At 28.3% G+C, this 25,493-nt stretch overlaps 1 protein-coding gene across 1 annotated transcript; it reads right to left on the minus strand.

Moving 5' to 3' along the window:
• On the minus strand, positions 1 to 25,147 carry LOC129958295 (gastric triacylglycerol lipase-like). The gene is made up of 9 exons (XM_056070680.1): positions 24,535 to 25,147; positions 23,687 to 23,891; positions 17,479 to 17,593; positions 8,085 to 8,235; positions 3,879 to 3,971; positions 3,648 to 3,800; positions 3,486 to 3,557; positions 2,212 to 2,280; positions 1 to 1,371 (listed from the first exon to the last, which is right to left on the minus strand). Exons 1-9 carry the CDS (start codon positions 24,658 to 24,660, stop codon positions 1,132 to 1,134), a joined length of 1,224 nt encoding a protein of 407 aa, XP_055926655.1. The 5' UTR covers positions 24,661 to 25,147; the 3' UTR covers positions 1 to 1,131.
• Between the last annotated feature and the right edge of the window lie 346 nt (positions 25,148 to 25,493).

Below are 25,493 nucleotides of genomic sequence, written 5' to 3' on the forward strand. Positions count from 1 at the left end.
TAATGATTCAAAAACATTTATTTATACAAGAATATTTTAAATAATGAGATAAGTATAAAACGTCCCTTTCAAAATGGGAACAATGTTTTAAAATGAATAAAATGGAAAAGCTAATTACAGTACGCAAAATTTCCACATTTCAAAAATTAACAAATAAAAGAATGTTTCAAAAAATCAACTAATACTTTTATCACACAGAAAAATACAAAACTATATCACATTCAACATAATCAGAACATTACATTTTACAGAGTATCTTTTATAAAGATATATACAAGCGCAAAAACATAACTGTGATAATTAAATATAAGCTTTTGATTTCTAAGTAATATTAAGTAAAATAATGACAAGTACTCGATCATCTGCCAAAGACTATTTTAATAATAGTTATGTATTAAGATAAATTTTTGATAATTTTAAGAAATACAATATTCAACTAACAATAATCCATTTTCTTTTATGAAATAAAACTCGAGAATTAACCAGAAATCAAAATAACAAGATTTTATAGAATTATGCTGTCTAAAAGAGGTAATTAATTAATATATCATCGCTGAATAAATCTATATTTCTCACCAGTCTAAGCAAATGGAAAATCAAATCATACAATAAATAATGAACATTTTTCAACAGACTACAACACACTATATACATAAAACATAGTTTTAACATAATGCCCTAAAATTTCATATCATATACAGTACTAACAAAAATTATTTAGGACAATTAAAATGTAACAAATTTTGATTTATATGTACATTAAAAACTTAAAAAAAATTAAATTACATTAGAAACATTAAATCATTGTTAGTCATAAATATCTCACAACCAAAAACTGTTTATAAATATAATATAATTGATAAATTTGACTATTTTACTGATAATATTCAAGTAAATACTAATGCAAACTTTAAAATCAAAATGTGGCACAGACACACATAAGTTAATTAATTTAAAATATCAAACTGTAATCATTTCAATGTGTCATCGATAAAAGGCCAGAAACATACTAAATCACCCTTCAATGTTGGAATTTATACTAGATAAAAAAATGAAAAATAATAAAGCACTTAAGATTTAAGAAATCTCAATAGTTGTTCTTGGAAATTTACTATGAAGCATTTTCAATACCTATAAATTCTTTTTTAGCAGCGATAGTACATTATCATACACTAAAATATTTGCATCGATACCCCATACGAAATCCAGATGATTGAATTCTTTTAATTTTACAGGAGTACTTAAAATTACATTTTTCAACTTTTTCTCAAGAATATGAATATCAGTAGGATCAGCCAATTTATCATTTTCAGACCAAATAAGACCAACCTTAGTAGTTATGTTCTCAAGATGATATACCGGAGCAGATGTCTAAATTTGCCAAAAAAAAAAAAAAAAAAAAAAAAAACTCAGAATAAGTATTTAAACAATAAGTTGGAGGACACACAAAACAATTTAATAAAATAACACTTCAATTGTCAAAAAATCAGACAGTAAAAACAAAACCAGTAAGCATCTCAGAGCGAATGTATATCATTTAAAAATTCTAAATAAATGATCAAATATATTTGGCAGTTGTAGCTATCATTAAATGAAAATTATTGATGAATAAAGATAATGTATAAAGGGGGAAGTTTCATTCAAGCATAACTCACTTTTATTCAGATACCAAATGAAAGTAAATAATATTTCATATACAATATAGAAAAAGCATTTTCTTTTAAAACTAAAGTGAAATATTAGAACGATGATATGTTTCTTAGCAAGTTCATTCGGCTTTCAGAAACCTTCTTACAGATAAATAATATTTTAAAAAATCACAATGCATAAATAATTTGAATATATATTGCTATATTATTTGAATTAAAAATTCAGATTTCGAGCGTGAAATAAATATCTGCGATGAAAAGAGAGGGAAATAAAAAGTTTTCTGTTGTAACAATAAAAGAAAATTTGGGTTAAAAAATAAAAAAAGTTTAATGCAACATTTAGAGATTATATCCAGATTATAGCATTTTGCTTCAAAATAGGTTTTGCTTATTAAGTAAATAAAATCCTTTAAAAAATGATTCTACAAAGCCAGTTCAAAACACTGAACATAAAAATGAATACATGTTTTTTCTTTCAACAAATCAACATTTATTTCACTTTCTAGTGATGCTGAGATTGTAAATAAATAAATAAAATAAAAAAAAAGAACTAAAGACTTACTTGATTATAATGTAACATGTTGCCTCTTGATCCATAATCATACATCTGAAATTTTTTCGAATTGACCATCTGCACAAAAAAATAAGTAGGTTCAGAAGAAATTCACAGAAAGGAAAAACTACTAAAGCTAAGAATACAATGCTGAATATCCTAAAATGTCTATTAGGATGCTATGCAAATTCACAGAATCCAAATATATGAACTATCAAAATAGGAATAGTTTTAAAATGCAATGATATCAAAGATTCATTAAAAAAGTATTTGGTTTCACATGTTTAAATTTATAAATCCTTGAAGTATTAGTTTTTGTCATAATGAATAAACTTTTTTTAACAAATATATATTAATTTCATTTATGGACGTTATCCAAATATACGTATACGGACTGAACGTAAGATTAAAATATAATAGCTAAAAAGTAAATGTTTTCTACAATAATTATCCTGGAGCTGCATTCAAATATATAATTCGAGCATATTATTTTCATGTAATTTATTCTCATCGTATATATTTTTTAAGAATACATAAATTTAATTTGTAAGCTTTAAGACATGTAATTGCTATAGAGTGGAATTTTTTAGATAATTTGCTATAGTTCTTATAACAAAAAGTGGGGAAAAAATCTTAGTTGGATAGAAATAATAGACGTTTCATGGTTCTGAAAATGCACTTTACTTGTCTTTTATTGAACTTATGATTCAATAAAAGATAAGTTCACACATTTAATTTCTGTTCAAAGGATATTTCTCTGATTTTTTTTTTTAAAAATTGTTTATTGTTTAAACAGTGAAAAAAGAGCTCTAAGTTTAGATACGAACTACTTAATTGGACTAAGATTTTCAGCTTCGATTTACAGAAGATTTTAAATATATTTCATGCACCATTAGTCTAAACTGATTAAGTTATTATTTGTAGAATTTCACCTTACTACATATTGGAGAAAGAATACATTAATTATGCAGTAGATGCCAAAAAGATTTCTTTCATTATTCTTTAAACGATTATTTTAAGAAAATATACAAACACGACAAAATTATAACATTCTTTAAAAAAATTGCTCTAAATGAACATATAACTGAAATATATGAAATGAATTCTCACTCAAAAGATTATCTCTTGCAGCACTTAAGGTAAAAGGATAGGAAATAAATAAAAATATTATTAAAATAAAGGGAAGTGAAAATTTAACATACTCGTTAAAAGAAAACCTGGAAAGTTTGGAATCATGATATTAACTGCATTAAAATATTAGTTTTCGATAAAAATAAGCATACCTGAGCATAATGGATGATACTTTTCGTTGATGCACCAGCAGGAGTATGTGAGACATAAACACCAAGTCTTGTCTAGAAATAATACGTTATTTTAGTTTTGATTTTTTAAAATATAAATTCAACTTTTTATGCAGAGGGGAAAAAATAATGTGTTATACATACTGCATTTAGTTGTGAATAATCAGTACCACAAATGAGGAAAATAACATCTTCACAGATGAACTTAATTTTTGTATCACAAAGAATTTCACTTAAATATTTCATAACAATGTTGTTTGGAAGGAATTCATCAACTCCAAGAATGCTGAAAAGAAACTGACAAAAATATTTTTCTTTTAATAATTTAAACAATTTAAAAAATAAATCGAGAAAATATTTATTTTAAGAACTCACATCAACATCAGGTGTGAAAGGAGCAAGGTATCGAATGGCACTAGTTATATGGCCAACAGTAGTTACAGGAGCTAGAGCAATGAACATATTTATCTGAGGAAAAAAAAATATCGGATTATAAAGTGGAAAACAAGAAATACAAAATTTCAGAATATTAACAACATTTCATTAACATAACATAAAGATATATTAGATTAAATTTTTAAATTATCCAAATAAATTTTCATTTCGAGAAAATTTGAGTCCCCATGAAAATTTTTATCACTTTATTTTTCGAACCACTTCAGGCTTTGAAATTTCGAAATTATAAATGTAATTTACAGATAATTTAGTTTATTTATTTAAAGCCTCATTTTGAAGCAACATAACGGTTATTTAAGGAGGATCTTGTAATTTTGAACTGTGGTCAGATGAAAACGACAACACAAGAAGTAGCACCCCCTATACAAACGTCTGCAACATATCAACAGACGGTATTTGATGCCTCCAGTCAGATTTAGCACGCACAAGGCCCACATACAATAGCAGAATCACGTTTTTCATCATTCATGTTTTTTTTCCGGAACCACACAACTAGGATACAGCAACCTCAAATTTAGAGATAGAAATTATATTTTAAATATTAACTGTTTTGCCCCAATGCCATACGTGCATCGATTTATCGAATTTTGATAGTTGAAAGCAAAACATAAGCCATTCATAACGATTATAATTTAATATTAAAATTACTTCGAATACATAGATAAGTCAAGTATTTCCATTTGAATCAAAATAAAAAAAAATGCCTGATGTCGGGACTCAAGTAATTTGTCAAAGAAATTTCCTTTCATCTTTCCTGAAAGTTCAAAGTATAACAGACAATCTAAATTTTCTACTGTTCACAAAAATTGTCGAAACACAGTTCTCTAAATTTGAGTAAAGAAATACATGTGTTTATTTTCTGAAAATAAGATTATATATATATATATATATATATATACATACATAAAGGTGAATTTTTAACCAGTAATTCAAAGAACAAGTTCAAAACAGCTTTCACTGTCTCATACTGAATTGAAGAAATTAGTGCTTGCATTATTAATCAACAGCGCTTAATTAATATCTATGCTTAAAGTATTTCAAGAAAAATTGATGAGTTATAGTGCCAAAAAAAAAAAAAAAACTATTATATCGAATTTCAAAATTTCCCATGCAGAAATTTTAGTTCAAAACCTTAACACAAAAACATTCGGAAATAAAAACGTCAGAAGAAAAATGAAAATAAAACAGTTTTGTAGATGAAACCTTTTTAATGAGAATAATTAAATTTAAATAGACAAAAATGTCAACAGAAAAGGTCAAGAAATTAAATTGAATAGTAATTATAACACAAATAAATGAATAAGATTTTTTTTTAGTTATAGTTTTAGCCTTTTCTGCAGGACGTAACAAAGAAGAGAAAACATATGCAAACAAATTTCTAATAATTTCTTCCCTTGATTTCCGGTATATGATATTTAAAAGAATTATTTCTTAAAATTTTTTAATAGAGAAAGAAAACAGTTTATGAATCCCTGCCTATAACATACACAATTACAGTGAAAATCTATGAAAGTAGGTTAATGGTTAATTTTAAATGTTAAACAAATTGAATGAATTCAGATCACAGATAATTAAACTAAAGAATATTCTGCTTCATTTAAAATTCATAATTTAAAAAAGTAACTAGTTTGTAAGAAATATCTTTTGAAGTCAGAATTCTTTTCCTCTGAAAAAAATTTATAAACTTTGAAGAACTTTCAACTCTTAATTGTATAGCTTATTTATGACCCATAAACATGACTGGTTTTACATTAGGTGATTTTAGGCAATCATAAAGAATGCTTGTATATTAAAAAAAACTTCCATTAATTTCTTGATCTTTCACCTCTTATTTCGGAATTCAGATCTTTCCAAGTCAGTTTTCACATATCCCTTACCTTTGCATATGATGGTAGAATATAGTTTATTTTCAGTAGAATGCAGTACACTACAAGTACTGGATATATTCACCGGATTTCTGCTGAACAGTTTAACTAATTTAGAAGCAAGCCATAACATATCTGTTCCTTTCTCCTTGATATTTTCCTTTTTTTATTAGTTCAGCCTTATATTACTTATACGCCTTCGCATTACTATCAAACACACCGTTAAACTAATAAATCAGAGTAAAGTCGACAACAGACAGAGCAGTAGAGTAAAAGTAGACTATTCAGAAAGGAATTTTTATAATATTGAAATTGATATGAACATACAATCTACTGACTTATAGCTCAAGAAAGATTGATTGCTAATAGTATGAAACGAACGAGAAATTGCAGCTAATGCTAACATTGATTCATTCGCAATTAAAAGAACAACAGAAACTACATTTTTCATTTAAATATTAAATTTTGTTCTCAAAGGAAGTTTTGTCATACATTTTCACAAAGATGCTTTATTACAAACATAAACATTCAACGGCGCAACAAAATAAACAAATTTTGGTTGTTTTCTCATAGTCACCATCGACAATGATGCATTGGCCGTATCATGAAATCAGTTCTAAGAAACAATTTTAGTAAAAGTCGGTACCCATAGATTACAGAAAGTTCTTTACAGTTGGCTATACCTCGTCATCACTTCGGAATGAAAGTCTGATGGGGCAAGATCGGTAGTATCTCTTGTTGCGCAGGTTTTACATTATCAACCAAGAATCAAATGGCTGATTTCATTTACGTTTCTGAAGTGAGAAAATCAATCAAAATTATACCTTTCGCTCCCAGAACACTGTCAACATAACCTTCCCTGTGGAGTAGAATACTTTGAATGTTTATGTTACGTGTGCTCTGGGATGCTTCCACATTGTAAAGGCGGACTTAGTTGCTAGAGTAAAGTTATGCATCCATGTATCATCGCCTGGGATAATTTTGAAAACAAAGTGATTTCGTCATCTCTCGTATAGTATCAAGTGCTCCAGGTTTATTGTCATTCTTTTAGTTTCTTGATCAGGGATGAGGTCCATCTTCATCCATCTTGCCAATATTTGTCAGAAAATGCTGTTCGCTAACAGTATTTTCTGTCGATGACCACATCTGTCTTCATCTATAACGCTGAGTTTTGCTTCAATGAATACCAGTGCCAACCCATTTAATAGGACATTACGTCATCTCCATAACCGCTATGAAAGTGTGGAGTGATATCTGCAACATTAATCCCACACGCCAATTCATAGCACGCACTTCCGTTTGCGACTACGTTTTGAGCACATGCCTGTCTGCTATACTGATTTTCTCTAGATTAAAATTGGCAAAAGCAGTGTGCTGGTTATTTTTTTTCTTCTTTCTGACATTTAACGTATAGCTATTCTGATGTTGCTATTTCCATCGTGTAAGACAGATTTCGTTATAGCAATGCATTTTCTGATTTTGTATTACATATTCTCTGTAAATATATATGACGAATTCTTAGTCTCAGACCGTTCCTTGTTATATGAAAACATTTGATATGTCAAGTATTTTAATCAATTATATATGTTTAAACATAAGAAAATGAAAAATATTCCCCTTTTTTTTTGTCTAAATTTAAATATTGTTTCGGTAATTCAAAAAACATCAATATTTGTTTTAATTATCTTATTTGTCTATATATAACTACCATTCTTTGCTACTTTTTGGAAGTTAAAGTGCTGAAAAACTTTTTATAATTATTCCAAACTTACTCTCTTCTTACTACATGGAAGTACAGAGCAAGACTTTTCTCTTTGACTTTAATTAAATTCTCTGATACAGCCAAAATTTAACATTTTCAGTCGGTTCATTTCCTTATGATCTGTTGTTCCATATACCTCCCCATCTGAGTTATAAAACCTAAAATCTAAGAACACAGACACAATCTCCATAGTACATTTGTAATAAACCTCTCCACAGTTGGGGTTCATAACATAAAAAGAATATTTACGACTTGAAATGCATTTATTAGAACAAACAAAATTCAAGTGAAACCAAGAAAATTGATATTATCAAATAAAAGATATATTATGATATTATTTGTAAAAATCTAATAAAAGATATATTATGGCTTTATTTGTAAAAATCTAATAAAAGATATATCATGGCATTATTTGCAATAATCTAATAAAAGATACATCATGGTATTATCTGTAAAAATCTAATAAAAGATATCATATACACCAAAGAGGCTACTTACTTTTTCATTATATTCAGCTTTTTGAGATAATAAAGCAAATGCCACTGTTGTACCTTGTGAATGACCAATATAAGTAAGGTTCTTCTTTCCAGTGACATTCAGTATCAAATCAATCATACTAGGTATATCATATTCGGCCATTTCATCAAAGCTAAATGAATGAGGAACAAAGCTTTGACTTCAAATTTGAAATAAATAAAATAAAATTGAAATTCTAAATTTCAACAAAATGATAGTATATCAAATACTATTTACGATAATAATAAATCTAGCACAACAATATTTGAATTATAAAGATTATCCAAGATATTTGATACATAAATGGGAACATGCACACAAATTAATGTTACAGTTTCATCCAACTTTAGATTTATTTAGGAAAATGATTTGCAAGATTCATAGTTCAAAACCATTGTATGAACAAAAGAACATTTGAAGAATATATTAATATTCTTTCTTTCTTTTTCAAGTTGCGAAATTAAAAAAATCAGCAGCATTATAACGTGATTTTTTATTTCAAAATACAGATCATTTTTCAGCGTGCGTAGCAAAACACTGCTGCAAAATTTAAGCTCTTTTCAGGACTTCTGCACCTTACTCCCAAAAATTAAGCACTTTTGCATATGTATGCACACATAAATTGCTATTTTAGCATAGGATGTTTTTTGTTTTATAATAATGCATACTTTTTATCGAAAACATGTTTTTAAAAATTAATTTTTATTGTTAATCTTATAAAAATTGACTTTTTTTTTGTATTGATGGTTTGATCATTTATGTTTTTGTCAAAACCAAAAAGATATTTGTTTTACAATAGAAGACGTTGTGCAAATACAGAAAGAGATATTAAAATTTAAAGAATTAAATTAGTAAATTAGCAGTATATTTAGATAGGTACACCATTTCTGAAAATTCCGGTAGCTATGCAGAATCATAACATGATCAAGAAATTTTGAAATTGATTTTTATATATGCAATAACAAATAAAATTGGACATGGCTGGGATAGAAACAATAAATATCCTCCAGCGCCAACTCACTGTATTTAGAAATTTTATTTTCAGTCTTATAAAGCTAAAAACAAAAGCATGCCGGAATGACTACCATCATAAGACTGGTAAAACTGCCACGAAATTGACGATAGAACAAAGCCATATTCTCAAAGCGTTTTCTAGTTCATTTTTTAAATAGAAAAGAGTAGCAGTGTTTAGAAATGGTCAGGCAGCACAAAAAAGTCTTAATAGTTCTGAAGTTTAGTAAAGGCCTTTTTCTGGACGTTTAACGTTCCAAAAATTTATAAAAAACTGTTTTTTTTTTTTTTTAAACTTATATGGGAAAAAAAATCTTACTAAGAAAGAATCTTTCAAAAAGATTACAAAAAAAACAAAAAAAAAACGTGATAATATTTTTTAGGAAGAAATGAATGGCTTTAACTAGTCCTAGTTTTCATCAACAACGGAAACAAATTCGCGAAATTAAAAAAAGTAAGCTTTGTTGTTAGAAGAAAATGGAAATAAAAAATGCCAGTTGAAGCTTTTTTTTCAAAAAGTATTTTTTGGAGCCAGGGCGAGACAATATACCGCATCGCTTCAAAATTTAACAAAATTCATCAAATATAGAGTCTTATTCAATGAACTGCTTTAAAGTTTAAATAAAAGCAAAGAAAGCAATTTTTTTTTAATCACGACTTTAACAGCAGTAAAATAACGCGTCTCAACGATCTGAAGAAGCAATGATATTGTTTTGAATTTTATTATCATAAAAATCATTATTATAAATTGTATCCAAAACTAATTTTTCAAAAATTACTACAACTAAGAAAAAATGCATTCATTCATATAAAATTCTTATCATTGAACACCTATTTTTTTAAACCTTTAAAACGGTGTTAAAATAATTTATGTACAATAATATGCTTTAACGTTATGGTGAAAATACGTTAAAATTCTGTTTTTATTTCTTAATTAGATTTCGAATTAAAAAATTGAGAAAACTCCATTCTTAGTGGGACTCTAATACCCAAAAAATAACTTCTTTGTGCTCCTATCTTCCATGGATTATGCTACACGTTGCTCTGTCAATCAGGACAAATTTTTACATGTGAAGAGAGATTTCATTGTGAAAAATTTTTTATAAGAGTTTTTTTTAAGAGTAAAAATCATTATAAAATGATAGAATCTGAACCCTGAAAAATAAAAGTTTTGAAAAACTTTATTTTTATTTTTTTTATTTCTTTAAAAATTTTAAGTACCAGATCCAGCAGTTTATTAATTTTTTTTTCCCTCAGTAAAAACTAAAAATTAGCAAGGTTGGTCCAACAAATATTAATTTCCATAATAATGGAGCCTTTAAAAAATATCACAATCATTGAAAATTTATGGCTTTTAGTCAAAATTAGATTTCATGCAATCGACTAACATGATTACATACCGCAATTAATTACAGTTCAATATAGCACATTAAAATCCCTTTAATAGGTTGTTAAAGTGATTACTCAAAAACGACATATTAATGTGAATGATAATTGAATGTGTAATGTATTATAAAGAAATTTCATTGTAAATATTTTTAGAGCAGCTTCTTCCAAGTTCGATATATCTCTTTGGTGCACACTAAATTCATCCGGCTGTATTCTTATTTTCCGTTGATCGGATCAATTTGTGTCTTTTTGGTCCGATCAATCGGACCAATTCTTTAACATCACATAAAAGGTTAAGCCTATACTTATCAGACATAACAAATAAATTCTTCAACATCTAAAGCACTAAACATTGGAAGTTCGAACGTTTTTCGATTAGTAACAAGTCTGGCACAATACACATTTCGTACAAACAACTCCCGGATAACTATTCCAGTATTTCAATAAATGCCAATGCGCATTGTTGAATAAAGAGGGAACGAGAGAAAAAAAAATCATTAAGCGTTATCCTAATACGTGGTGGAACCCCTCGATTCTTTCTCCCAAATCTTCCCTTTTGTTGGTTTTCTTTTTTGATATATCTGGTAAACAAGCCTTTACAACCTTGATTTCAAGTTATATTCAATATGAGGGAAAATAAATCAAAACGAAAAGCTTTCTTCACACTTATTGAGGAAATTTAGGACCTTTATCAAAATTAAGTACTTTTAACCTAGTGGAAGGCGCGCGGGGCACAGAGTCACCCCATGCTTCGAAAATAAACAACCGTGGGAAAAATATTTATCTGCATTCAAAAATTCTTTTAGTATCCTCCTACCTGACATTCCCCTTGGTATCTGTATTGTTATTTTTCACCTGCCTTTCCTTTCTTCGCGTGTAGCAATCATTTTTTGGAATTCATATGTAACGGGGTGACTCAGTGCCCCGTGCGACCAGTATCGCTTCGAATTTTTTTTCTTATAGACAGCGTAGTCTCGTATTTTGGAGTGTGTTCGTAGTTTTGTTTGCTGGTTTACTTTATAAAAAATGGTGTACAAACGTAAATTAACAGAGTAGAAAAAGAGATGGAACGTTTGAGAAATCTATTAGATGAATTTGAATCTTCTGAAGAAGATATTGATCAAGCCAGTGAGAATGAAACTGATGAAGAAATATACAGTTCTCACGATAGCGAAAGTGAATTTGAGGAGAATGATGGAAACGATGAAGAATCTGAGTTAGCAGAAAGAATTTTTGTAAGCAAAAATAACACAGTTTGGCAGAAAGAAAAACCAAATCAAAAAGTGAAAACGTCTTCTCAGAATGTGATATCTCATTTACCAGGAATAAAAGGGATTGCACGTAATATAAAGGAGCCTCTGGAAAGTTGGGAATTGTTTTTCAATGATAAAATCATACGATATATAGTAGAGTGTACAAATGTTTATATCGAAAAAATATCGGTAAATTATGCCAGACATCGGGACGCTAAGAAAACAGATGAGGTTGAAATCAAAGCACTTTTTGGACTTATGTGGCTTACATAAGTCATCGCATACAAATGCACAGGATTTGTGGGCTACTGATGGATCAGGCATTGAAATTTTACGTAACACGATGTTATATGAAAGATTTATTTTTCTTCTCAGGTGTCTACGTTTAGACAATGTGACCGACCGTGAAACTCGGAAAAAAGTTGACAAACTGGCAGCTGTGAGAGAATTTTTTGCTAATTTTAATGAAAATTGTCAAAAAACATATACCGTCGGTGAATATGTCACACTCGATGAGAAGTTAGAAAAGTTTCGCGGGCGATGCTCTTTTCGACAGTACATGCCCATGAAACCAGCAAAGTACGGAGTCAAAATATTTGCCTTAGTTGATTCCAGAACTTTTTACAGCTACAATATGGAGATATACGCAGGACAACAACCGGAAGGTCCGTTCAAAATTGAAAATTCGGCATTTGAAATTACCAAACGTTTGTGTACTCCCTTGTTTGGATCTGGCCGAAATGTAACAATGAATAACTGGTACACAAGTTATCCTCTAGCACAGGAGCTTTTATCAAAGAAATAACAATTGTAGGAACCCTGAAGAAAAATAAATCTGAAATTCCCAAAGCGTTCATAGAAACAAAATCTAGGGATGTTAATTCGTCTGTTTTCGGATTTCAGAAGAATATGACACTAGTATCGTACGTCCCTAAAAACTCGAAATGTGTAGTTCTGTTATCTACTATGCATCGCGATGACAGCATTGATGAAAATGATAATAAAAAACCAGAAATTATTCAGTTTTACAATGCAACAAAAGGGGGTGTCGATACCGTAGATGAAATGTCTGCATCATATTCGACAGCTCGAAAAACCAATAGATGGCCGATGGTTGTTTTTTATTGCGTATTGAACGTCGCCGGGATAAATTCCAGAGTTGCTCTATTGTCAACAAAGACCCCTCCCAAAGAATATACCAATAGCAGAAAATTCATAAAAAGTTTAGTATTATTTCTTATAGAATCACACATGAAGGTAAGAAAAACTATGCAAATGCTTCCTAAAGAACTCCATCAAAAAATCAATGAAGCCACTTCCAATGAATCAGAGATGATGCAACGTCCAACAAAAAGATCAAAACCTGACAAAGACCGATGTGTTATATGCCCAAGGTCCAGGGATAATAAAACAACAATTTCTTGCACAAAATACGATAATTTTACAGGCAAAAATCATGCGTCTTATGTTTGCCAGAAATGTATAATGATTGAGACTCACTGATACAAGTATGTAATTTATATATATATATATATATATATATATATATATATGATTTCTGAATGTATTACCATCCTAAATATTAAAAATATTTTTATAGGTTAAAAATTAATGTTTCTTAATTAACTATTGCAATTATTATTTATTATAAAATGATTTTTTTTTTAATTCATAGAACATTTTTCAAATAAAACAGTTTGGGGTGAACCAGTCACCCCGTGCGATCTGCAGCGTCAGTGTTAGGCGCGCGCCTTCCGCCGGGTTAAGGTGCTTTTCAAAATTAAGTAATTTTCATGAGGCTACGCACCTTGTTTATACCTATACATTAAACAACGGCTTTGGATTTCTTTTTGAAAGAATTAATTTTCCTTCATATCTCACCAGAGGCATCTCCTTCCCTCCCACTTTTGTGCAGAAAAGAATGTATTAAAACTTTTAAATTGGATAAACTATATTTGAATAGTAACTCAAATGCTCCAAATTTCATTTTATTTAAGCGGCCAACACAAACGAACATTAAAACGAAATCACAATAAATAAAACAATATAAAACATCAAAATATGAAAATTTGCATCAAATGCAACCCAACATAATAATTATTAATAAAATGCATTCTGTTAGAATAAAAAGTATGACTTGCAAATATAAAAATTTACAACAGATACTTATATTATAATAAAAAATATATGGAGAATTGAGTGGTTGCCAGTACTGTCAACTGGAGTCTTGAATGTTTCGCAAGCATTGAATTATGCGATAATGATTGCCAGAGAATTAACTGAGAATGATTTTTTGCAATTAAATAGCGAAGGGTATCATGTTATTGTAAGCATTGAATCATCCCTTGTAGTGTCAAAGACGTTTTAAAAGATCTTGAGAGTCTTTGTGTCAAAGATGTAGATGTAAACCATATGAAAGACATCCCTTTTCAGAAGGGACAAAATATTGGCCATTCACATCTGCCCAAGGTCAAGACTAGGGAAATTCAAATTGGTGTCAATGAAAGCAGATGAACAGAATATTGATTGCCACATCAATGAATATTGCATTGAGCCCTGTCTCAGAAGTCAATAAAGAAGAGTTTAACACTGATACGATTTGGCAGCAGAATAACTAGGTGGTTTTCAATAATAGCAGATCATAAATGTTGGGATCTCAGTTTGGCTTATGATCACATGCATTGGACATTAAATGACTAGATAAAAATAATGTGGCCCAATTAGTTACATTTCTATTTGTAACAGCTAAAATTAAATATGATGAGAATATGAATTAAATATATTCATCAAGGCATTTCCCAAACTGGTGATGCAGGAGTGATTTTATATTATGAATTGGGTTCTCTAGTCAAAATAAATGTCACTGAGTGGGAATCACAATCTTTAGTTGTATGGTAATATTTGCAGCTGTTTATGGAATTTACCCATTTAAATAGTAATGAGATGTAAAGGATAATAATGCATCTTGTAATAGAGCACATAAGCCTATTACCTGGTTTAGGAGGATGCCAGCACATGATTACACCTCCTATATTAGCAAACGTGAAGCTTGAGGAGTATGTCTGGGATATGACCAAAAGAGATATTCATGTAAAAAATACATCACCTATTACAACCAGGGCAAAATATGTGGCTGCTCAGATGACATGATAAGACTTCTGGCAAATGTGTTGCCCTTCACTGAGTGCAAGGAGGCACTACAAGATATTAGAGGTATATAATGACTTTTGATCCTTCAGTGCTACTCTTTATAAATTAAATTAGCAATATTACAAAATTAACATCAATTGTAATACCGGAACCCCTTCTAGGGGGAAAAAAATCCCGAGTTTCCTCCTTCTTTCACACACAAAGAATTTCAAACTAAAAGCCAACTTTCTACCAATCAAAGCAGCAAATATATTTAACTTTATTATTCATTAATGCAGTCATTATTTTTGCTAAAGTTGTCACGAAATTATATAGAATATATTGATTTTCCCCAGGACTTTTATATAACTGAGATATTGATACAATTAAAGCAAGATTACCAGGATGAAATTAAACGGCATAAAATTGAAACTAGCACTATAAAATAAATTAAACAAAAAATATACCACAGAATTATATTTGTGTTGTTTAGTACATACATCAGAAAATTAAAATATCTGTAATATGTAGAAATAAACTGAATTTTATACTATACTACCAGTTACATAGAATTTTTATGATTTTTTTTATATTTCTCCCTTTATAATTAAGAAACTATAAAATTCTACTCCCAAACTATTTGCTCATATTTAATTAAAAAAGAATTGCACTGCAGCATACCTATGAAGATAAAAAAATTTATTTGTAAAATTAAAAGAAAATTTCTACTGCTTATGACGAAATACCATGGTAAATGACATTTTAATACATATGACCTTAATAATGTCATCTAATGACATTAGATTAAAAAATAACAAGCATGGGAATTTCATATGGCATTATTTTCTAAGCTAAATCATTTTATTAAATTATTAATAATTACTATGCATTTTATCATTTCAAGTATGCTTCAATAATTATAAAACCTTGTATATTCAAATTAAACTTGAGACACAATGGAAAAATGAAATTCACCAACTTATGGGAAGAAATTTAGCATCAAAGTTTACAAATCAGATTATTAATTTCTTAACAGATCATATTTTATTGTAAGCATTTAAGACAGCTTGCAATATCTATATCTACAATATAGATGTAAAAAAATGTAGTCTGCAAAACATATTGAGCCTTCAGCCTTCGAAACTATAATTAATGTTCAATAACTATATTTATTTTTAAAAAATTTCTACTTGTTTCAAAAGAAATGTAATACTTTTAAAAAGAAAAAGCAGATATTATCAATTGGGCAAAAACTATTGGTCATGGGAGGGATACTGCATTTAACAGCAGAAATTTATAAAATAATTATAACTATGAACAGTGCTTTCTTATGTATAGCATAGTACAAAATAAAGCTATATTGAAAAATTATTAAAAATATCTTCATCAGAAATATTGATGTTCTGCAGTCTATATTTATTTATATAACTGATCCTACCATTATATTCAAAAATAAATTATTATTGAGGGACTTATTAAAAAACTTCAGAATTTAAACTTTTTCATCTCAATGCAATGAATTGATGTAATTTTTAATAAATAATAAAACACATCATAAACTTATTTATATTTAAGTTATAGAAGCATGATTTTCATTCATGAAATGCTAAAATAATTAATATGCTTAATAGAAACGTTCAAAATACGTATAAAGGGCTCAGGCCATAGGTATCTCTAAATAATGATTTATGCATAGTGAAGTACACAAGATTCAGTAACATTAAATAGGGCAAGTAGTTAAATACTTTTGAAGCTTAATATAAGTATCATTAATGGCTTTGCATATGTCTAAATGATCGCTTGCTCTATTACGAAACCACTCTAACATTAAAGTCTTGTCCCACTATATAACAACTACACTATGTCTTGAAAATATAATTAGATAATTCTCAACATAGCAGTCTCACTACAGAATCAGATTAAGATTTCACATTCTACACCGTTCCGACATAGTGAGTCAGTAACATGTCACTAATTTAATCGTTGATAGAGCATGATAGTTCTGTGGAAAGTAGACTAAATTAGAAGCTGCCAATATCTAAGCATGACTGTGGTAAGAAAACTTGAATAAAAATAACTTAAATCAATCCTTTACTCATGGCAGAGCACTTTCATAACTAGTTATATGTGGTCTTGGTACAAAAAAAAAAAAAAAAAAATCCTTTTTGATATACTTCAGCATTTAGTATAAAAATTTGCATTTTCATTATCTCAGAAGAAAGAGATAACTTCATTCAAATACAATTGTCATAACAATTTAAAAACATTAAAATTTAGTAAAATGACTATATTTTTCTTTAAACCACATGGCCTGATAGAAATTATAGAGGTATATGAAATTAATCATCTGAGGGAAATATTTTCAAAGGTCAGTTTTATGGCATATACAATTTTCTAAAAATAAGAAACTAAGATATACTTTTGTGTCTTTTTAGAGAAGGGGAGGGGGAAGAAAGGATTAATTTAGGTGCCATTTAATGGTCTTAACTTTAATTTAAGTTTCATGATTATGATTCTTTGCAGGAGATTTAACATGGACTAAATAAGTTGTTAACAAAAGTTCAAAAAGATTTCTCAAACCAAAATATATATACCTGAAGTTCCAAAATTTTGAGCTTTCAGGTGGATAGTAAATATTTTTTCTGGCATAAGTATTCCCTCGTATATTGCCAAGCCACACGTCATATCCATGATCAGCTAAAATGAAAGCTGGAAAGAAATATAATATTTGAATGAATCAATGCATTCACATGTAAAAATACTGAAAATCAGCAATTTAAACTAATGCTTTAAATGTAAGACAAATAAAAAAAAAAAAAAAAAAAGTTAACAGATCAGATATTCATAATTTCCTATTCCTAAAAACTTTGCAGGTCTGCAATGGCAAAGCAAGTGGTGTATTTTTATAGATTTTTTTTTTTTTATGCTGACTACAATAAAAATTATGAAAAAATTCTATCACATACAATTTCATTCCAATCATAATCTATTCTTTTTCAAATTTAGTATATTTCAGGCCAAAAAATATTATTTATATGAGTTTGAAAAACATATTTAAGGACTTAAGATAGTAAATTGGAGGATTTAACTACTAAACAAGAAGGGAGAAACTATTTTAATCCCAGAATATTCCTCTGAATCAGTAAATTACCTATTAAACACAATATTGAAGAAACAGGAAACTACTTAAAACCAATACATCTCACACTTGCATGTGTCTGCCCTTCCACCTCTTCTTCACATCCCTTTTCACTTACATTACCTTTACTCCTCAATCAAGGTGTTTTATTTTGCTCTGTGCTCTAAACAAATTTTTATATTCTGATCTCTGAGTTATAGGCCATCATATTTTTTCTTCTAGTTTTTGTTACATTAGAGACCAGTGGCTTCCAGAAGATGTTTTAATTCACTAGATTGCTTCTACTATATTTGGGGTAAATATACAGTGAACAAACATACAACAAAGAAACATTTCGGATTTTGTAGGGAAAAAATCTATTTTTCTTATTTTAGCATGACATCAGGTAATCAAAATAAGCTTTAGGCTCCACACAAAGTTACTTGGATTTATTTAGAAGAAAAAGACAATGGATTCAAGACAAAAAATACTTCTCGGTTTGGTACAACAATGGTTTTAAGAAACTAAAAATACATAGCGATTTTTATTATTTTTGTACATGTTAAGTGAATGGCTTCAATTTAAAAAAACAAAAAGCAAATATCTCATAATAACATTCCATCTGTCATATACTCTATTCCTCATGGACCTGGTATACAAGTTCTTTCCAAATACTGATAATTTTTAATTCAAATACTGAAACTGAATGTGAAATTGAAGATGATGTTTATAAAATATATAACTCTTTTAGTGACAAATCTACATATTTCATGCAGTATGAGTTAATTCATTTAGTCAGGGATTTAAATCTTCCTAATGATTCAGCAAAAGTTCCTGGTACATCATTTTCTTGGTTTTGGAACAGAGAAAATGAATTCATTTCTTTTTATCTCAAGCAGGTGAACTTTTTTATTGCAGTGATATTCTAGGCCTCATAGTAAGTTTCAAAGTCCAATATAAACCTGACAATTTATTGATTTAGCAAAGAAAAAAAAAAGTATCAACTATTGCATAACAGAATAAATATACATCTGTCCCTGTTGGATATTCAATGCATTTAAAAAGTGCTATGAAAAGGCTTTATTTCATCTGAATAAACTATTGAATTCAGATCACAAATAAACAGTTTGCAGTAATCTGAAAGAGATTTCTATATTACTCAGTCAACAGACAGGGTTAACAAAATTTCCCTGTTTTCTTTGTATGGAATAGCCAAGACAGAAAACAACATTACATTAAGAAAGAATGGCTAATCAGAAAGACATTAGATTCTGAGGTCAAATATATTCAATGAAAAAATCGAGTGGGTCCAAAAAAAGTGTTGTATTCCACCTGTACATAAAATTAGGTCTTATGACACAATTTGTCAATGTTTTACCAAAAGAAGGTGAATGTTTCAAACACCATTCGGATCAATTCGGGTTTATCCAAAGGAAAATTAAATTGCTAGACATCAGGAAAATTATGAAATATGAAAATTTTGAGAATAAAATGGAAACAAACGAAAGAAAAGCTAGAATAAAACTAGTTATTATTAGCTTTCTTGGAAACAAAAAGGACCCTAATTACAATCTGTTGTAGAAGAGATGGTAAAAAATTTCAAGCTGCAGTATGAACTTAAAAATTCATTTTCTCAATTCACATCTGGACTTTTTTTTTTTTTTTTTGAAAATTTAGGTGAAATCAGTGAGGAACAAGATGAAGGATTTCAACATAATAGAGAGGTGATATTAGGGAAAATGAAATGTTAGCATGATAGCTGACTACTTCTGGATGCTGCAAAGAGAAAATCACAGCAAAATCAGAAGAGGAAAAGTAACAAAAGAACTTTTGAGGTAAAGAGAAAACACAACAATAAGGACTAATAACTTTCTACACATACTTAACAATTACTTAAACTAGAATATAAAAGTCATTTTATATCGAAATTTTTAGATGAATTTCAAATTTTTACAATTTTAACTGTTTTCTTCCAAATATGCAATCACTTCGTAAAAAATTCCTATCTAATAGAAATAAATGGGTTTCATTTTTGGAATCAACAGTAAAAATATAAAAATTAGCCATTAAAATTAAAACAATTTTCAAAAGTTTTTAAAGATTGTTTCATCTTTTGCCACCAAGCTGTAACTTGCCAACAGAATTTTGTATAAATGTCGAGCAATTTCTGATATCTTAAAAAAAAGCATCTGGGAAGTTTTTAAAAATCCTTTAATTCTATAATTTTTTAGAAAATTAAAAATAAAAAAAATGGTGAAACTTATTTCCTTTTTTTACCTAAAAACAGTGAAAATATAAAAATTAGCCATTAAAATTAAAACAATTTTCAAAAGTTTTTAAAGATTGTTTCATCTTTTGCCACCAAGCTGTAATTTGCCAACAGAATTTTGTATAACTGTCGAGCAATTTCTGATAACTTAAAAAAAAGCATCTGGGAAGTTTTTAAAAATCCTTTAATTCTATAATTTTTTAGAAAATTAAAAATAAAAAAAATGGTGAAACTTATTTCCTTCTTTTACCTAAAAATATTTAAATGAAAAGGATATTTTGTATAAAATGTTTTACATAAAGTATTTTCTTCATTTAAAATATTACATAAATGTTTAAATAATATGTTCAATTTGATTATTTCATCTCTTGTTTTCTCATGCTTATTTTATCTCGATATTTAAAAACAAATTAATTATCATTTTGAGATAAACCACTCACTGATTGCTGTATAGAATACAATAGTTACTTATTTGATAGTTATACACAAATTAAATTTTGCTCTGGAAAAATTAATTAATTTTTCATTTATACTATAAATCCTAAGGTTATTTCAAAAATATTTAAAAATATCAATCATATACATAAATTTAAAATTATTAAATTCAAAGCATATGAAATACATATATGAAAATATAGTTATAAATATATGATTAAAAAGACTGACAATTATCTAATTTTCAAATATTATAATAAAGTGAAAATCTTTGCATATATGCGATAATCTCAGAAGGGGAATTTAAGCAACAGAATTTCTGTTTGATGCCTTAAAAATAATGAAATAAGAAAGCAGGCAACGAAAGTGAAACTCTTGAGTGTAATTTTAAAATTAATGATTATTAATCAAATGAGAATCAATACCAATTTAAATGAAATTTGAGATAACTGAGACTTTCACCATAATAATCTTATGAAAAGAGGACTATAATAAAACTTCCAAATAGCATTTCTTTTAAATGTTGAAACATATTTGATGCATGCTCATCACGCTATCAAAAGCAACTAAAAGTGTGATAAAGAAGTCATATGACAATAATCACTAGTCATATTATATTGAAATGGATATAAGCAGACTGAACACAATATAGAGGGCACAACAGGAAACACAATCGAAATTTTAAAGAGTAACAGAACTCAGTAAAAAAACACACTCAGTTTGATAAACATATCTATACTCAAATTACACATTTATGAATTTGGATAAGATAATGGTTCGGGAGTTTTTGCTTTTAGGCTGTAGCAAAATATTACACTAATTATTTTTTGACTTTCTAAATCTTACTTTAACCTTCATATACTGTAATTATTTGTAAAACTTTTGATATTTTGAATTATAGCCCAATGCTGATTTGGATATCTAAATTTTATTTTAAATATTGTAAAAAACATGGGTAAGCCAGATAACTTCTTAAATTTTGAAGAGAGCAAATTTACACTAGGAATGTTGAAAATATCAGTAATTCTGAAATTGAACAATACATTATAAGACAGATATGTTGCATGAGAATTATAAATTGAAAATATTTTTATGAGGGCTCAAGTCAAAAATAATTAATAATAATAACTTTTCATTTTTCAGACTTGCTATGGATGAAAATTATGATCAGATATCTAAACCAACAAAAATTCCTAGTTAGATACAGTGTCAAAAGTGGACAGAAAAGTAACAAAAGATGAAAAATGCTTAGAACAGTTCTCTGAAAGTAAGATAATAACTCTGAATGGACCAGATAACTTTCAGTATTACTGACATTATCAGAAAAATAATCATCTTTTCTAAGTGAGTCAAGGAGAAAGATCAGTAATGGTTGGAAGAAGAAAAATCTCACCTGAACCTACAAATTTAGGATTTATTTCAAGTATTATGGACTCAAAAATGTATCAAAATATTGTGGAAATTACTTTAAAATTTCATTTAAAATTATTTATTGAAAAAGATGTGATTTTTAACAGGACAGTCCTTCTATGCATAGGTAATTATTCTCTAGCTATTGGTTTAGTTCAGTTTAGTTAATTAATGTCCCATTTTAAGGTAACACTCAGGCTATTTTGAGAAGGACTTCATAATTTTGAACCTCAGTCAGATGATGAAAACAGCACCTGAAATGGCACCCTCTCTTTAAACTTCTGCACCACATCAATAGATTTTGTAGTTGTAGAACATATTTAGCTCCAGTGGATATCACAAGCATCAGACCTGTTTGTACAGCAGTTCTTCAGAGGAAATGGGTTTTGAATCAAGATCAATCCAGTCCTGAAGCAAAGACCATACTAATAGACACTACAGCTGTTATCCAACAACTGATTCAGCAAGAGAATAAATACTTTAGACTGCCTTGCAAAGAGTTTGAATTTAATCTGACAGAGAATACCTGGAAATAAGATATGCACTGTTTATTCTTGTAGCAAGCAATATGATGTATGTGACCAACGAAAGCATTGCTACTCATAAGTTTAATTTAGATGTAAGTACATAAATACACTTGTTTTATCAATGAAAAATTGAGTATGCAAGCTCACCCAAGGAAATATATAAACTATTAATGATATTTAAAGCAAAATCTGATATTCTTTTTATTTTTAATCTCGGTATAAGTCATAAGAAGAAGTAAAATCTCAATAGTTTATGGTTTTCTTATTTTTTGCTTGTGCAATATTTCGAATTTTTTGTTTGGATTTCTGTCTTTTAAGTATTTATTCTGCAATTAATTTTATGAGATGGATATAATTGGCTTTTAATTTTACTTTTCATGATTTCTCATTATACAAAAATAAACAAAAATAGGCAATAATCAAATTCAATATGCACTAACTAGGGTTCCAAAACAGATGTTTACTAAAGTTAAGATCTCATCGTATAATTTTCTATAAATACAGCCTATTTTACCATCACACCATAGTAAACTTAAATAACAATCTGAAACATTATCTGACAATCATATAAAAATAAATCTAAAAGAATACCAAATACATAGAAATATATAGGCTAGATATCATTGTGAAGTTCATAAATATTTAATTAACTGAACAAGGGAAATTTTTTCCCACAAAAGTTTTCAAAAATTAAACCCTATTACCTTACACACTATTTTGTCAAATTCTTTCAATAATTTCTGAAATACTGGATTTCAATATATTTATATATAATCTAAAAGCAAAATTAATAAGATTTCCTCTGGTTGAACTTTCCTGAAGTCACATATTTAGAAGATTTAACACCACAATATGCAGGATTACTACTATATTTGAAGAGATTTCAAAGAAATTCATTATTATTTCAACTCGTATGCATTTGTACAGTTTTCTATTTACTGGTATGCAGTAATACATTGTATGTGTGGTAAAGAAATATATATTATATTATATATATATATACAGCATTATGCATTCTGGAGATTTTTTTTTTTTTAAATTACCCAGACTCTGATTTGGAAAGTTGAGAACCCAGTCACAAGCTGATGACAACAAACCATGTTGGAGAAAGACGACTTTCTTTTCTTGTCTTACCCCATATACCTTTTTTCTACCTGAAGGTATGTTTAGGACAGTCAGCAAATAACCATCTGGGGTTTGAGCAGTATATTCTTGTACAGGGTAACCTTTGCTGGTGATCAATTCTGTCTGTAAAATACCACTAATTAAATAACAATGATACTAAAATTCTTTGATATAAAAATCATAAAATTATTTTAAAATATAAAAGCAACAATAAAAAATAATAATTTACAAGTCAGAAATTAAATTAATATTAGTGGATTGATAAATTCATTATTTTCTAATTAAAACAAGGAAATAGACTATAAAATCTTTTCCTTCAACTAATCTAAGTGATTCTAAAAAATAAATGAATTTCTAAAAATATACAAATGTGAAAAATGCTGAAAAAGAATTTTCACAAACTTTTTCTTGCATATATAGCATGTAATATCCAAACATGGTTTGAGTTTTTTTATCAAAAATTAAAAATATCTAGTATTTTTTAAAGACAAATACAAATATTTATATTTAATAAGGAAAATAATTATTTCTCTGCTTTCCTTTACTTGTTTTTACAGCAGTATCTTCTATCAATAGCTTATCAAATTCCATGTCAATGAAGTCACAATTTTTAATAGTAGAACAAACACATGCAAGAATTTTATCAAGAAAATAAAATAAGTCTAGCATAATATTGAAGTTGATAAAAAGAATATTCATGTCTTCAGAAATAATATTCATTTTTATTTGAAAATGTTGTAGAAAAAATATTGAAAAAATAACTTACGAGATTTCGATTAAAATCAGGGTCTAATTTCCAAGGAAAAATATCAAAAATGTCCCAATCATAGTTAGCATTAGAGCTCTCAAGAAGAACCACGGTAATAAAAATCAATAGTGAGGAGGGCTTCATAGTTCCACCTATAATCAATTAAACAGTTTGAAAAGAAAATGCAGCGATCTCCCATTGTTTATATTTCTTCTTGCAAGATAACGGCATCATAATCAACAGAAATATGACAGCTGCAGCCTCTGACTAAGAGTAGTATTACCATTGGTGATTAAAAGATATGAAAATTGATGCGATCAAACAGTGGAAGAAGTGCGTCATAAAATCTTTTGACTGTCCTTGATCTACAAAAACGGATGGCAGAAAAAACACAACACATTTTGAAACTCATTCTGAGCGATTATGTAGCGCCTACGAGCTTTTTCAGCCGCCGAAAGCATTTCGTGTGATCTGCAATAACTAGGCAAACAAATTCGAAAGCTAATACAAGACTCACCTAAAAATGAATTTAATACAAGGTTAAAAACAATTTTCTCCCAGAAGTGCAAAACACGCAACAAATATTAATTATATCCTGCTACTCTCTTACGAAGATATCGAAATTGGCGCGCAAGATGAGTAAACAATACGGAAGAAGTAAAGGAGTGAGGAAGGGAGAAAACAAGCACATCAGCAAAATATTCCCTTTCCAGTCTGGAGTCACAAAAACGTATTTACATTTTCGGCGGATTCTGAGTGTGGTTTTATTTTCAAAATGTTGTTAATGTTTCAAAGTTTTTTTATCATTTATAAAATTGTGAATATTGATATTATTAGATATAAATGGGAGGGGGGAAATTTTTAAAAATTCCACCAATACATCAGATAACCATTAATAGAAGAAATATCATATTGCAGCATATACCGTATACAATTAGCCTTTTTCCTTCAAAATATTTATGATTTCTTTTTTATAA

Source organism: Argiope bruennichi, chromosome X1 (genome assembly GCF_947563725.1).
Source record: "Argiope bruennichi chromosome X1, qqArgBrue1.1, whole genome shotgun sequence".
Classification (NCBI taxonomy): domain Eukaryota; kingdom Metazoa; phylum Arthropoda; class Arachnida; order Araneae; family Araneidae; genus Argiope; species Argiope bruennichi.

What these genes read in the sequence shown, in the direction of transcription:
- LOC129958295 (XM_056070680.1), bottom strand. Translation starts at nt 24,660, where the DNA reads ATGAAGCCCTCCTCACTATTGATTTTTATTACCGTGGTTCTTCTTGAG. An exon ending in CTTTCCAAATCAGAGTCTGG is followed by an intron (nt 17,594 to 23,686) that starts GTAATTTAAAAA and finishes ATTTCTTTCCAG; the next exon opens with CTTTCATTTTAGCTGATCAT. An exon ending in CTTTCACACCTGATGTTGAT is followed by an intron (nt 3,801 to 3,878) that starts GTGAGTTCTTAA and finishes TATTTTTGTCAG; the next exon opens with TTTCTTTTCAGCATTCTTGG.